Here is a 15,280-nt window from a genome sequence, read left to right as displayed (position 1 = left end):
TGCTTACAGGACGTGGTCATTCTAGAAGGTGGCAAACTTGAAGTTGCTCAGTCCACTTCCTAGTATTGATAAGCTAGAAATCTAGAAGACCATACGTCTGAACGATTCAACACGAATGGTAGATACTACCGACATTCCACCAACAAGTCTGCTCGGACCGCTGAACGGTCGCCTGCCCACCTGCATGCGTAGCATGGAAGGTCTTGCAAACGTCTACGCAAGGGCTTTGTTCTTTCGTCAGAGATGCGTCTATCGACCGCTCTTCTGTAAGCGAGATGATGTTGATCAGGCGAGCCACCCTACACGCTAGGTGTGAAGGATGCATGCAGGGCCGTTAGCTCGTTGTGGGGTAAACGCCGTATACCCAGGCCTAGCGACACAGACGTGTGGCGGACCCGGCAATCACCGCGGAAGCTATCGTTGGCGGGAGCTTTGTGATGATGCAGGGTGCATCAAAGAAAAAACGTCGGTTCAATGAAGGAGCGACATGGATGTTACACCGCATGTCGCGCAAAATTCTGATTACCAGTCAGTACAAGGTAGTGGTGTGTTGCGGGTCGACCCATGTGCAGAGGCTTCAGATGCAGATGTTAGACTCAACGAAGGGCCCTAGGCTTGGGCTAAGGCACAGACATGCTCAGGTAATGAAAATTGGTTCGATGTATGAGTTTCGATCGATTCGAGATTCGATCGATGCATGAGCTCGGATCTTCTCGCATTACTTTCACCACATGTTTGAGGCTCAGTTCATATTGGAAAATGTGCACATGCCCAACCGTCACTCTTATGTCATTCGAACCACATCTAGAAGGCCTGCATGTTGAGTGAATCCATCCCACGCAAGGGCATGAATCACGTATGGCTACGGTCGGTACCTGCCTCGACCCAAATGGCCGGCATTCACCCTATCTGGACCCGGGCCGAACGGTGAGCGGGTACTTTATCGGACGAGGGTTGGCCGATCACCCACCAGATATTGCCGAGATCTCGTCATGGAATGATTGACTGTGCAGAAGTGGATCATCTGACAGCAGGTGGCGCAGAAATGTGGTCAATTCATTTTAGGAAGGAAGGATAGCTGCGCAGCTTAATCCTTTGACGCTTCGTAGACGGTTTTGGATGGAGCCTGTAAGTCTACGGCAAAGTAAGATGTGCTTGTTGTGCGTCTTTTTTTTTAACGAAAAACGTTTTTATTTACAATGTTTTCGCGCTTAATTTATATGTCTATGGTAATGCATTTTAGTTCTGTTATGTCGGCGGTACATATCTTGAGAGAACATCCTGTGTAATCAGGGTTACATTAGAGCCTTTGATTTCCATGATATGGTTCAAGGTGCGGCGTTGGAAGACCTTTTCCAGCTCTTGCTGAACCGTTTCTACTTACGCGAGTTGCTACATTTCACTCTCAACAAAGCTTTCTTGCTCGAGATTTTCATATGTGAACGCCCCAGATCGTGGAGACGCTAATGTCGTCGTTGGCACAGATACCTTGTCATCATTCCTACGAGGGCACCCCAGAAGGACAGGGCAAAGCGTGATCTAGGGCAAAAACAGTTGGCGTGCATGTTCCAGCCGCCCTCAGACTGGGCGGTCAGTGTGTGTGAATCCTAAGTTCTAATCTGAGAAAGGCTGCTGCGCCGGACGATGGCTTGTTATGCTACACTCTTGTTGGCTCGTGTAAGCGCCGGGGCGCGCGGGAGATTGTGACCGCCTCCTATTCGTCAATACAGAGCAGCGATCGAGCCACAAAGATAGGCCAGCCTCTTCTCTTTCACCGCGACTACGCTCGTGGATCCAATGATGATATTCTGGTGGACCTTCCTTCCCAAAGCGTTCCCAAGGTCGAGGTTGGTGAGATGTAGATTCGAATCGATCACAATCTCGCTTTGCCCAATGCGGGGCAAAAGGATGTCGGTGTGGTACCTGAAATTCGGATTGGTGTTCCTCCATCGTCGGATTGCATCTGGTATCGTCAATCGTACGACACTGACGGTCATATTTAGGACGCCTTCGTTGGAAAATCACCCTTTAGTCGCGGTCAGTGCGTGGAGTACCAGCTTCTAGGCAGCTCGTTCTGATTTCCGTTGAAGTTTGAACACCTTGTTCTCTACAGGACATAGCTTTACCTACCATGCAGTGTATACCCTACTACACCCAACATGTATGCACCTCTTCCCCACGAAGTCTGGCCAACCGGGCGTTTAGTATAGACTAGCACCTGCATCTCGCTTTCCCTTGTCTTCGGGACCCTACGTGATCGGTGTGGGTACCCCCAATGCTTTTCTGCGATGAGAAGTGATTGGCCATATCCGATCTTCTGACCGATGTACTTGCCTTCCTTGCATGTTCGATCGAGAAAGTTGAGTTTAGCTTGATGCATTAGCGTATAGTCAGGTCAAACTGCCATAGCCTTTCAGGACTGCTATGCGAGAATGACTCGACTTCCGTAACGGATGACCTTGGAACTCAAAATCGGGTTTCTAAGCCGAAAAAGAATGGTACATAACTAGCAGTGTGATGAAATGTGATTGTTCTGATTGATGGGAAACTGTCGTCAAAGTCTTGCTACAGATATCTGCTCTAGGTGTCTCATGCACTATGCCTGGGAGAATCACAATATTTGCAGGATGATAGAAAGTTTTTCGAGGTTTTCTTGTCATTCTTTTTAGTGTACGTACCAAAGAGATCTATGAATAATAGATTGCGAAAAGAAAAATGGTACAGAAGCATGCAGAAGCACGGTAATAACTTGCCTCCCCAACGCCGGATCCCGCAAGAAAGTGGAATAAAACATTTAAACAAGAAATTGTATCAACATGATGCTTCTTCGACTCAGAACTTTGCCTTGATTTGCTTTGCCTGGTTGTTATGCAGCTTCATCTTGAGACGCTTCACAAGCAACTTTTCCTTGGGACCGAGAATGGTTTTTAGCTCGGTAAGGCTCATCTTTATATTTTTGCCAGCCCTTCCACCTCGGTTCACATGTGTCCAGTAATGATCCCGAAGATTATCGCCCCTTGAGAAAAGTCTGGGACACACTTTGCAAATGTGACACCTCTCATTGCCATGAACAGTCCTGATATGGCGTCGAAGGTGTTCCGGGCGTACAAATCTCTTCGGACATGCGTTTCCGGGATGGTCTTTGTCTTCCAAAGGACATCTGTAGTGCCTGGGCTCCGAGGCAGTGGGGAAGGGGCATACACTATTATCCCATTTTCCGAGCTTCATAACACTAGAGTCTGCTCCAGAGCTCCGGAAGGTAGGATGCGAAGAGGATTTCATAGTTGAGCTGTCATCGTCACTTTCAGAGTCTTCAGATTCTGAATCGCTGTCCATGTCACTGTCGTCAGGGTTACTGGCCAACCCCTTTTCAAAGGGTGCTGATTCGACATCCCTGGCAGCGGAGTAGCGAATCGTTGCAGAGTACGGGATGTAAAATGGTGCCGCTGGATGGCCAGCTTGCGGTACGTGTTCTTGAACTGGTTGTAGGAGCAGATGATCGCACGGTGGGTCCTCGTGGTAGGGCAATGAGAACTGTTGCGAGCTCCATGTGGTCATCTCGGGGTAGCTGGGTCTCCAAGCAGGTTCTGGCTCGCCCGACCAGGCGTCATGACTCGTCGGGGAGCGAACGTGTGGGAAGACTGTTGAGTCCACTTGGTCATACATCAGCGTGCCAGTGTATGGTGGTGTGGGAATACTCTCAGTGTGGCTGATCGACGAGCTTGTGGATAATGGGCTGCCGCAAGGTGGTCCCTCAAGTATCCAAGGATCGAAGGCGTCTATTGGGGCGCTCAATGATCGCGCAGTTGAGCGTCCTTGGGGATAGTGGTAGGTATATGATTGTTGCTCGAACGATCCGTGACCAGGCTTTGAGGCGATAGGCTCATGTGAGTCACATCTCGAAAGATCTTGTGACCCAACATATTCCATCACGTATTGGTAGGGACTCGAGGTAAAAGATTGGACTCGTCGTTGTTCCATCATAGCGAAGTAGGACTAGGTTTTAGTCAGCAGTGATTGTAGGCGTCGACTAGGTAGACATACTATGTATTTGATATGAACACTCAAATAACAGCGAGGGTATCGTATGAGTAAGAGATATCCTGTAGCACAATATTTGCTAGATCTGAGATCTGGAGATGATTGTTACACTAGCAGGCACACACCAATTTAATATAGATCAGATGCAATAGTCAACCAGAGACCACGCCACAACCTCTGAGAGGTATGCCCATAGGGATCATCGACATATGAAAGAATGCCAACGATCGAAGGACCCAACAGCTTGGTACCTGAGCGACTTGGCACATTCGATGTCAGTATGCATGCACAGCCTGGCCACGAACAAACGACAAGCGGCTCGAATTGACATGGATGATAAGCTGATATGCGGCGTAGCCAAAGACTTGGGTTGCGGACGGATCCGGCTTTCTTAGACGATGGAAGTTTTGCAGGCATGTACACTGGGTTCTAAGCACCTACTGCCGCTCCTGACATTTGCACTACTTCCAAGTGTAATATTGTCGCTTGGTCTCTCTCTAGCAGGTATATGTAACTGAAATAGTTTCTGGTCGCCATCGCATGTAACCTCTTGAACAAGAGGTAGGGGGCTGATCCTTCTGTGGATCACGACAATCCGTCTGATCCGGGTCTCAATGTGGGTATGGTGCGTTCGCCTGATGGCATCTGCTCAACCGTTGTTACGTGGGGCGGCCACTAACCTAGTCAGATATGCGCTTTGACGTGTGGCAAAGATGGTTTGAGCGCCAAAGCGCGGTTGTTGGATGCAGCTAACCGTTATGGGTATTGAGGAATGAAGACCTGTGACGAAGATAGCTGTTGGGTTTAACAACTACCTACTTGCTCTGGCAGGATGCACCGTTGTCGCTTGAGTAGCAGGCAAGCTGAAGCTGGGCTTCTTGCATATCGAAGGCCGTGCCCAACTCAAGCTCTTTGATGCTGCGGTCAACCTGTTTCAGAGGCCTATGCTATAGCCATACATACTATTTGCGACTCTAAATATCCCAGATGATGTTAGAAACCAATGCTCATTATAGTGTTCGGCGTCGTGGTTGTCGTGGAAATGACCAGCCATCGACGTTGCGGGACTGTTAGGCTTCCAATGCCTGTACTATACTCAGCTTGATTGATAGTTGCTATTTGCGACCAAGAACATGTTGGATCGTCAAGATATGTGGAGCTCGCGTAACTGTTCTCATCAGGAGGGTAGCCGCGCAGCCACAAGTGCTCTGGTCGAATGGGGGCTGTTAAATGTGGCGGCAGGATGAGACGCCGGGTCTGAAAGACGTATTGTGTATGATAGAGCGTCTCCAATCCACTGCTGATCCGATCGTAATCAACGCTGTCTCGCATAGGTTGACGATGCGATACGAGCTGCACTGCGGCACGGCTTGGGGGGTTTCCCCATCGTACCGAAGATCGTTCCGAGTCAGTAGCCAAGTAACACTTTACAAGCCAACCTTGACTTCGTCTCAAGTTGTAGACGCCCAACTAAGCAGCGTACTGGCCGTTTTCCTCTTGAGATAAGGCATATAATCAAGACTTCTGGCGCATGTGACGCGAGTATCGAATCGGCCAGCTTCAGCTAGATTGTGGACGTAGTCCTTCTAGGCTATGATCATGAACAGCCGTTATAGTGTGACTAGATTGCCAAACTACAAAGACCGTAGATTCGGGAGGAATGGACCCTAGGTCATGGCAACTGACCCTAGTAGCCGTAGTGAAGAGCCAGTATCAAGATGGTAATATCGAGCGAACGCAAAGAGTTGGTCTAAACAGCCGCGAAGGAAGCGTGTGCCGCGAGTAAGGAGACCTGAGGCAGGCTCTCCGACTGGTGGTCGCGGGTTACGTTGTGAAGGGCCCCCATTTCTGGCCGAGGCGGTTTGTCAAAAACTTGAGTGGTCTCTTTTTCGAGAAGATCATGCGTGGCGAACCACTCACGGTCGCGTGAGCTCAGAACTTTGATGGAGGTGCGGCTTGCGTAATGAGATTCACAAGAAGCGGCAATCCCGTAATTGGCCACTTGACGCTACACATGGGCCATCACATCACGTGTGTAAAGGACTCCGGATCCCATATCTATGTAGAACTCATCACACACAAACCAAAGCTTGTGATGCAGGTGGAAGCTGGTCATGATATGGTTATGTCCGACCGTACCTCTCTCCGCGGAGCAATGACTCCATGCTCCCATGAGATTCTTCTCATGTCAAGCATGATTCAATTCTAAGCGATGAATTGGCGTGCCATTGGAAGGAAGCGTGATCGGACTGTCTATCGATGGAACGGGGCTCCGCTGTGGTAGCGAGATGAAAATATTGATGGACAATATTACGCCGTCAATCATGAGCAGTAGGTGAGCATTGGAGACTGTTTCGAAATCGGTACCGAAGAAAAGAAAGATTGGTACTATGGTATCAGAGGAGCACGAAGTCCTTTCGGAATAGCTCTCGAGTTTAGCGTGTATACATGCCCTACGCGTTCAAGAAAACGTCCAAGTTTTGGTGCCGCACGACTCAGTCAGCCGCCTGTCAGCGAACAGCTACAACTTACCCGTGACGCATCAAAGCTTGGAGGACATTGTTACAAGTCATCGGCTGTGACCAAAGCCACGAGCTTCCATGCTCCGGCGCTGTTACCAGAACTCAGTTGCCGGAATGGAGAACGTGCCATCTGGTACCGCATCCTCGATAACACAGCTTTATCCCCGCTGTGAGTCATCGCTTGGCAGCCCAGTCGAATCGATTAGCGATGTGATGCAATGGTTAGAGCTGCATACCCGCGCTTAAATGAAGGATCTCGACTTCGTAACGAATCTGAATCTGACATGTCGCTTCGCTGCACTAAATCTGGATTAGATGGAATCGACCCCTGTTGGAGCTGCTGCTACTGCTTGAATCCAGATGGAGTAGATGGAGCGATTGGCGAAGTGATCGAAGATGATGGAGAAGACGGAGGTTCCGAGCGAGATTAGCGGAGCGCTGGGTACCAAATATGCCAGTCATGCCAAGCCCACTAACCCATGACGGGAAGGACATCTTTTGACGCCCCAAACCAGCTGGGCGCATGGAAGTCAATCTCACTGGCTGATGTGCATCGCTATGCACATTTCGTCACACGCCATGTATAGCTCCGGAGTAGAAACTGTCTCGATCCTTTACGCGTAGCGTGCGGAACTCCGTAGCGTTCCATGGACGACCCGATTTTGTAGAGCGGGATCTCGGACCAAACTGTGATGGTTTGTTAGGAAAGGGCGCATTCGAATGACATATCGTGTACGCTCTCTTACTGGAAGACGGATGTTTCATGGCGAAAGAGTTCTGACATTTCGTGGGTATGAATATCAACGAATGTTGTGGATGAAGGACTCAATACAGCCTCGCCTGGATCGGACCGAGCATCGTCACTAGTACCACCACTATACACCGTCAGTATGTAGATTCATCGCGAGGCGCACCGTAATCTCTTGGGATTAATTCTCATCATTGTGAGACTGGTTCAATTATCGCTCCTGGACTCTATTCGATGCCAGACAATACCCGACAGAGTGCCTACAGCAACTATCGTGCAACCCGACGTACCCAACAACATTAAGAACGGCCGAATACAGAAAGTGCATCCATCGCTCTATACACAAGCTCAAACTTGTTATATTCAAAACTGATCCATGGATTCGTTAATGATACGGCCTCCATGCGTACTTCGCAATTAGTCCACAATTCCAGTCAGGAATATAATCACTTCGGATTTCTTGTCGCAGCTAACAGCAAAGCAGCATTATCAAAAACCTTCGCGAGATCAACGTCAGTTCAAGGCTCCATCATCGAAGTTTATCCAGGGCTCGGTCGCAAAAGATACGACACGAGGCTGTAGAAAGGATCGTCCGATACGGGTAAGCAGGTAACCCACAAACCTACCACCGAAACACGACTTCGATTCGAAGTAAACTGCGCGTCTACGGTGGCCCGTACCGCCGCATCGCTTATAACCGCTGCGCTCCGCTCCGCTCCGCTCTTCTGTAGCCTCACCGATCACACCGCAAATCATGATGTACGAGTAAATAGCACCGAGAGTAGGGCCGATGGGGACAGGAGAGTTTAACACCAGATCGGAAAGGGCAGTTAGTTTAGCGATAACCAGTGCGATTACGTTTTTTTGCTGCGCTTGAGACCGTACAACTGCACAACAAGTCTTCGTCGCTTCATAATCGTAACTGCTCTTTTGCGATCAATTCGCTTCATTATGTAGTTTAGTTGGTCTTATAAGTTCTCGAAACAATAGAACAGTCAAAATTTCAAGTCTCCATTTCCTTAGCCTCGTAACCCCTTTGTCTTACTAGATACATTACATATCTAGTTGCTCCCATGAAGTGACGCACAAACTTCTACCACAACGACCACATCGCACGACAACACTACCGACTGTCACAGTACGCATGCTCACTTTGCACCATATTTCAGCAAAGGGTCCATTGCATAATGCGCATCTTATTGATAGCAGGTAAGTACATAAACGCTTGACATCATCTCATCGCGCCCCAGGACCCAGGCCAACACCGCTCCTCCTCGCCTGCACAACAGCATGAAGACATCGCCCTACAGCCTCCAGATCACCCAGCAACGTAACATGTCCACGGTCGCTAGACACCACACCACCTCGAACCACACTGTACCCTTTAGGGACCATTGCTGCCCGAGCGAGTACAACACCGTCGCCACTTGCAAATGCAAGCTCATCATACACGTCCGCGCGTTTTATAGCTTTCCGACTCTCTACCTTCGCGCCGTAGACCGTCGGTGTGGACTTGCCGTAGATAAGCGCGATGGGCGGGTATGAGTTCGAGGTTGTGTGGTGAGGCCGGTGGTCGAGTTCTTGCTTGAAGGCTTTTACTTCAGCGAGTGTTCGTGTGAGATACTCTACTGCTTTATCGTAAGGGATCGTGACGTCGGTTGCGGGATTCGGTTCTTTGGATGTCTCCATAGTATGTTCTTGGCCCATTTGCGGACCCATGCCTGCTTGCTCCGCGCTTCCTTCTGTGACGTTGTTGGCAGCGTTACGAGCCACATCAGCGGCGTCCCTCGCAGTGCTGCTTTTGCGAGCGGGAAAGGTGGGTAGTGCTGAGGAGACGGCGTTCATCAGACCACTAACGCTGAAGTTGCTATCTTTGGGTTGCTCTGGGCGAGGTACCGGCGCTGCTATACATGGAGACAGCCGGTGTTCTTTCCATGTATTAACGTCAAAGAAGTCTACAGGGTACTCTTCCTTGGTGCGCTTATTGATGAAGCACTTGCCATCTAGGGGAAGGAGAGCGTATGACGTTCGGATGCTGAAGTTTACTTGTGCTGTGAGGACGCGCGAGGAGAAGAGGACGTCGTCGCCATTACGAAATGGACCGAGGATGTTCACGCAGCGTTGGGGCACACCGGCATATACGACGCCGGCTACTAGATCAGGGCGCTGATTAATTGCATGACGCGTGATCAAACCACCTAAAGAGTGTGCAACGACTATGGCGCCTCGCTTCTCGGGAGGAACGCCTGGCTGGTTACAGGGCAGTGACTCTAGGAATTGTATCATCCGTCGGCTCAGGAAGTGTGGTGAGAGCCGCCAGTCGTAACCGTAGTTGTGAACCCTAAGCTTACCCTCCTTTACATTGTCGCATGCATTCAAACGCTTGAAAAGACGCTTGGCAATGTCGACAGGGCCAATATGGGTCAACATACCGCTCGGTATGATACTCTCCTCCATGCGCTCATCCGCATCCGGATCTAGAGGCACTTCCAAGTCTACCTTGCGTAAATTCAACCCGACTTTTATAGGCACCCACAGCTGTCGATGGGGTGGTTCTGCTGAGCGCAGAACAGAACCCCGATAGCCTCCCAAAACGACTAAGTCACCCTCGAGCTCCTGTAAAGCTTGCGTAAAGTATGGATGCGACTCAAAGTCTGCATCTCCACCCTTTGACGGCTGACGCTTCCTTCTTATCGAGTCGCGATGCAATGCCGACGCAGGTGCGCTTGTGCGGAGGTTGGCCTTTTGTAGGGCATTATCATCGGCTTCGCGCGGTTTGGACGTTGTACTGGCGTTACGATTCCTGAACATTTCGGCACTAGATGTTAAGTTGAAGTTTGGAAATGAAGGGCTAGGCAGTTTGAAATTCGAATCTGCCCAGCTGTCTCTGAGGGCCTTCAGCCTACTGTTGACCTGCTCTTGGACACTTTCGAAGCGCGTGTCGTCGCCGAGAGAAGATGCAAAAGACCTTGTGCGGTATACGAGCAAGGAGCCCTCAGAGTTCGACCGCCGTAACTTAGGCGTCGGTCGGTCGGTCGGGATCTGGGGTGTTAGGGCGATAGTGGAGGTGCTGTCGTCGCTGAATTCGCGCTGAGGAATTGGAGCCGTACTGGCTTGCTGTGGCGTCTGAACGAGGTTTCTTGATGCGCTCCTGGGCTCTCCAGGAGTAGAGTGATTGGCGCCGTCTTGCTGTGGTATATCTCGAGGTGGTGCACCGCTAGCGAACGTATCTCTCCTGCGTCGATCGAAGGTGCGTGGCTTGTCCGTGTCGAGCGACAATGCTGACAAACTCGGGAGCGAAAAGTGAAGGTCTTTGTAGGTTTTGGTGATGGACGTAGGAAGATTGAAGGGCATGTATTTGCGCATAGTATCCCCCATGGAGCCACTCGAAGAGGCCCGCCGCCGCCCGCTTTGTAGATGTTCGCGAAGTATGGATCGGTGGTCGCCTGCCTTCTCCTTGTGAAACGTCTTCGGACCTGCCCGCCAGGGCGAAGGAAGCCTCGTTGGAGGGTCGGACCGTCGCTCGCGGTCGTCATTGCTCGATGTTTGCGTGGGTTTCGGCCTCACATCAGCCTTTTGTATATGTCTGGTTGGCTGTGTACTCGGTGTCGTCTTCCTCAACTCCGGTGTAGAATCGGTAGCTTCTTGCCAGCCATCGAAAAAGGCGCCATCTTCCGTTTCGTCTAGGGCTGCAGCCTTCTCCGCTGCCGGCGTTTTTGGCGAAGTCAGACGCGTCTGCTGTTTTCCTATGCTGACTCCAATTGCTGACTGTGCTGTCTCGAGCTCAAAAGCCCTTTCCTCCGGTGATTCGTCTTCGGACGGCGTGAGGTCATCGTCGACGATAGATGCGAATTGAATGTCGGCGAGAGCATTCTGGCGACGTGCATGCGTACTAGGGGCTATGGATGTCTCTGCCATGGTAACCTGGCCGTAATAATAGAGAATAGGTGTATGGGCTGCAAAAGTGGCCCCGAAGTTAACTGGTCGTGTTTACGGTACTTGCTCTTCCCGTGGTGTGGCAGTGTCAGCTTTCCGCCCGCTGCCGAAAGCAGCGGCAGCCATGGCTATCCATCCCAGCGATCTGGCCCAGCTTCATTCTTGATTATATTCGACGGACGAGAGACGGTCAATTGTAGTCGGCAACGGTGCAATGACGGCAAGCGCGACGCCTTTATTGACAATGACAAACGTCACGTCCAAGGGCGTCGATCCCGTCCGCCCAGCCACGCGCCACGACGCCACGTTTTACCGTTAGTCAGCCATTCACATGGCAAGTTACCCCTCTTGTCGCGTGCATTGTCCCGAGGTAGCGGCTCATACAACACGAACACCGTCAGCAATCTCAATCGCAGCGTTTTGTTATCATGCGCATGTTAATAACTAATTCTCAAAGTGACAGCTACCGTCCTTTTGTCCGTTGATAGCCAGTCCTTTTGCCCGTTGGCAGCTAGCTCCACATCTCACCGGAATTTCAGCGCTTTATCGGATGTGACATTTGGCTCTTCTTGGCATTTCCTTCTTCACGTAAGGATGTGAGCATGTCTGTCTTCTCGCGCAGCGGTCTTGTAACACCTATACAAAAGTTCGCCATGCTGCTCCGCGTCTTCCCGCTGATGCACATCGCCTAGCCTCCCGAGATCGGATTGCGAACAGCTCAGGAACAAGTCAGCCGATCCCCATTAGACCACAAATCCGGTTGCACCTTTAGTAACGCATTCGCACGTTTGCGGGCTTTATCAGCCAATTAAGTACCGAAACCCACGGTGGAACAAGGCCCAGTCCTCATAACCCTTTGGTAACCGAGCTATATTCTCGCATGACAGACCAACAACGAATGATGGTCGTCACATAAATGCAGTATCGAACGCATACATGCCATGCTAACGTACAAGTATCGGCACATATGATATGGCGTAATTGGTAGATCCTAGGCCAACTCCACAACTTTGAGATATATCTTCACGACCGGCCCGATACAATTCTCACTATCATCTTTTTATTCCCTCATCTTTTGTCCTGAGTAATAATTTTTCCAAGTTCTATATCATCGTAGAGTTTGCCTCAAACCCGAACACAGATCAATATCAACATGTCCACTCTTCTCAGCCTCCCAACATCATTGCCGTCAGAGTCCGTCACGCTCGGGCAACTCCTCACCTACCCTCTACATCATTCTTCCAACTCACTTCAGCCCTCAAACCTTCCCGCTTCACAACAATCTTCGAACCATTCGAAAGAGGAAGACGCTTGCGCCACGACTCATGTTATCATTGACGAACCATTGCAAGTCTTCGACAACCTGCGTCACGAGCCCGAAGCACAAGCCTTCCTCCACAAGATGTTTCAACAAAACAAGCCAGTCTACTTCGTTACTGGCCTCCAAACATCCAAATCCCCATGTCACAAGCGTACGGCTATGTCACACGAACTCATAACCGAGGCAGCTTCAACCCCGCAACCACAACTCCACCTCCCCTTCCGACGGGTAGACTCGGCATCTAACATGGCCTCCCCTTCTCCGCCTACCAAATCAGAGTCGGCGGATTCGGTCCTCGGTGTTCAGCTACTGAAAGTCAGGTGCCGTGTTGGTGCTGTTGATGAGCCACATTGTATCTCAGATGTGGATTATACCTGGAGCTATCATTTACTTGATGATGAGGAGAAGGAGGAATATCCACAGCTATCTATTGGTTTAGGAAAGTCGGTGGAGTCACATGAATGGGAGGCTTTGACGGGGATAGCGGAGCACCAAGAGGAAAAGGAAGCTGATCATAACTGGTCTTATGACTATGAAGACAGCGACGACGGTCTCGGTGGATTTTGATCAAGTCTGTCTTATGAAAGACATTTCAATACAGACCTGTGGGCTCGACCGACCCCAGATGTTCCCACAAACGCCCTTAGGGCCAGTTTGCTCACTGCACTGCATTCCCTCCCACGACTCCAAGTCCATAGACTTCCGTGTATTCCTTCCTTGCATCCCTCACTGCATTAACCTGACTACTGTCGTTCCGCAAATTTCTCTGCGTCAGCAGCTTCAGCATCACTCTCTGACAATGCTTGATATGCTTGGCCTTGAATGTCTCCAGCTCTTGCACCCTCCTCCTGTAGTCGTTCATATCTTCTTTCATGTCATTACTAGTGAGTTTCAAGTCGATAATGCGTTCATTGTTTTCCCCTTGTCCATCTTCAAAGCCGCCCTGGCTTCATTCAGTACAAGGACCTATTCTTCGAGTGTAGCACTATCTGCGGTGCCCTTGTCGGTAGTGAGATCGATGAAGTCGAGCAGAGATGTGCGATAGAGGGCATGACCTTCTGTTCCCTGTTGGTCGTGGAAGAGCTGGGCGCTGGGTGTGTTGGCTTGTGCTTCGAGACAGTAGGTCGCGGATAAAATTTCCTGGGCTGAAAGCCAGTCTCCATGATATTGTCTTCGTCCTCTGACGTTTCCGATGTCATACAATGTGCGGTAGGGGACTGTGCTTGCCGTTAGCGGTTACTACTCCGGTTGTCCGTAGACGCTTGTGCTTTGTCACGCACCGTGGCATCCACAGCAAATGCGTCCGTGTTATGGGTCTTGCATGGCCTCAGTGACTTCAGCGTCGGCTGCAGCATACCATCTTCTCGCTTTTTTCCCCGTCCCTCTCCTTGTATTGTTTGTCGCAGTCGCGCCTATTCTTTCTTGGCCACCTCCACCAGCTCTTTGGGTCATGCGTCCTGTCGAGTTATAAAACCCTGACAGTCCTAGAGTCCTGCGACGATGAGTGAGATACGCACGCAGGTGCTGATTCTAGCAAACCACACTTTTGATGTGCCAACAGTGTCTTTACCCTCGGTGAGTAGTTGGAACGCAGGCGCAAACTCTACGGTGCCATCCAATGTTTCAGGCAACTCCATCTTGAAAAGGTTGCCATCGAAGAAACGCATCCGCCAAGATTCAGAAAGCGGCTGTACTTTCGCAGCGGGCTAAGGAAGGCGGAACCCTGCCGAGATTGATGTCTCTTCGTCGTCGCGGAGGTGGCCTAGGAGAACTCTGCTAGGAAACAAGCCGAAGTACTCTTTGCTGTCTGGTTCCACTAAGGTGATCCGTCGCTCTTCATAAGCCGGTGTTGGTGACGTCTGAAACCAATGTTCGGGTGGAATTACGTCTCTCAGCACCTTAATGCAATGTGTCTCTGGACCCTCACGCAACTTGGGCTTAGATGCACTAGGTTATTCGTCGCTGCCCTTAGATTCTTTACTGAGGTCGAGAACAGATGGCGGTGGGACAAGAGTTGCGATCTGACTCGTCGAGGACTCAAGATCTGACCCAGGTGCTTGCGCTAGGCTATCTAGACCGTTTTCGATATTGTTCCGTATCGCTATAAGAATTTCCGGGGGTATGAAGGCTACTCTGGCCCCAGAGAATCCAGCCTCCAACATAACGATCTTGACAACTCTCTTCGCCTGCTCCTCTCAAATTTGTGCCAACTAGACACCCATCATCCGTGAGAAGGCGACATCATGGCAGGAATTCCGATTGCGCGAAAGGTGTATGGCCTCCTCGCCGCCTCTATTGTCGTCACAGTGTAGCTCCGACATCGTTCTATGGTTCTTCTTCACTCTACTCAGATAGCCCCACACGCGAAAGCCATAATTGGTATCAAGGAGCACTCTGCCGGAGTAGAATGTGTGTCCATAGTATGTGTCTTGTGGTAGTTTTTCTACTGTGAGGTAGAGATCGGTCGGGATCGCGCCGCGGAGTTTTGCGAGCATCGCCGGGTACTTATTTTGCTGCTCCTAGAGAAGCGGTGCATTTATGCGTACATCTTGCGTAGGCTGCTACAGCTATTGGCTTTAACAGCCATACTTTTGTTGTCGCGATGCGCTAGTGTACAAACCACATCAGTAGCAGGTGTAAGAGGCTGAAGCCTTGGTTAGTAGTACTTGGCCTGTGGCCTTCGTTATAGCTGGTTGGGATAGGCTGCAACCC

General features: G+C 50.5%; 3 protein-coding genes across 3 annotated transcripts; 1 reads left to right on the top strand and 2 right to left on the bottom strand.

Moving 5' to 3' along the window:
• Positions 1–2,832: 2,832 nt before the first annotated feature.
• ALTATR162_LOCUS1304 (uncharacterized protein) lies at positions 2,833–3,981 on the bottom strand (the record flags this gene model as incomplete). The annotated part of the gene is made up of 1 exon (XM_043308900.1): positions 2,833–3,981. The coding sequence occupies one exon, from the start codon at positions 3,979–3,981 to the stop codon at positions 2,833–2,835; it is 1,149 nt and encodes a 382-aa protein (XP_043164835.1).
• A 4,566-nt stretch (positions 3,982–8,547) lies between these two features.
• ALTATR162_LOCUS1303 (uncharacterized protein) lies at positions 8,548–11,229 on the bottom strand (the record flags this gene model as incomplete). Its single annotated transcript, XM_043308899.1, has 1 exon — positions 8,548–11,229. One exon carries the CDS (start codon positions 11,227–11,229, stop codon positions 8,548–8,550), a length of 2,682 nt encoding a protein of 893 aa, XP_043164834.1.
• Positions 11,230–12,400: 1,171 nt separating this feature from the next.
• ALTATR162_LOCUS1302 (uncharacterized protein) lies at positions 12,401–13,135 on the top strand (the record flags this gene model as incomplete). Its single annotated transcript, XM_043308898.1, has 1 exon — positions 12,401–13,135. One exon carries the CDS (start codon positions 12,401–12,403, stop codon positions 13,133–13,135), a length of 735 nt encoding a protein of 244 aa, XP_043164833.1.
• Between the last annotated feature and the right edge of the window lie 2,145 nt (positions 13,136–15,280).

Source organism: Alternaria atra (assembly GCF_907166805.1).
Source record: "Alternaria atra isolate CS162 genome assembly, contig: 21, whole genome shotgun sequence".
Taxonomy (NCBI): Eukaryota; Fungi; Ascomycota; class Dothideomycetes; order Pleosporales; family Pleosporaceae; genus Alternaria; species Alternaria atra.
This window is presented reverse-complemented; position numbering and strand designations above follow the sequence as displayed.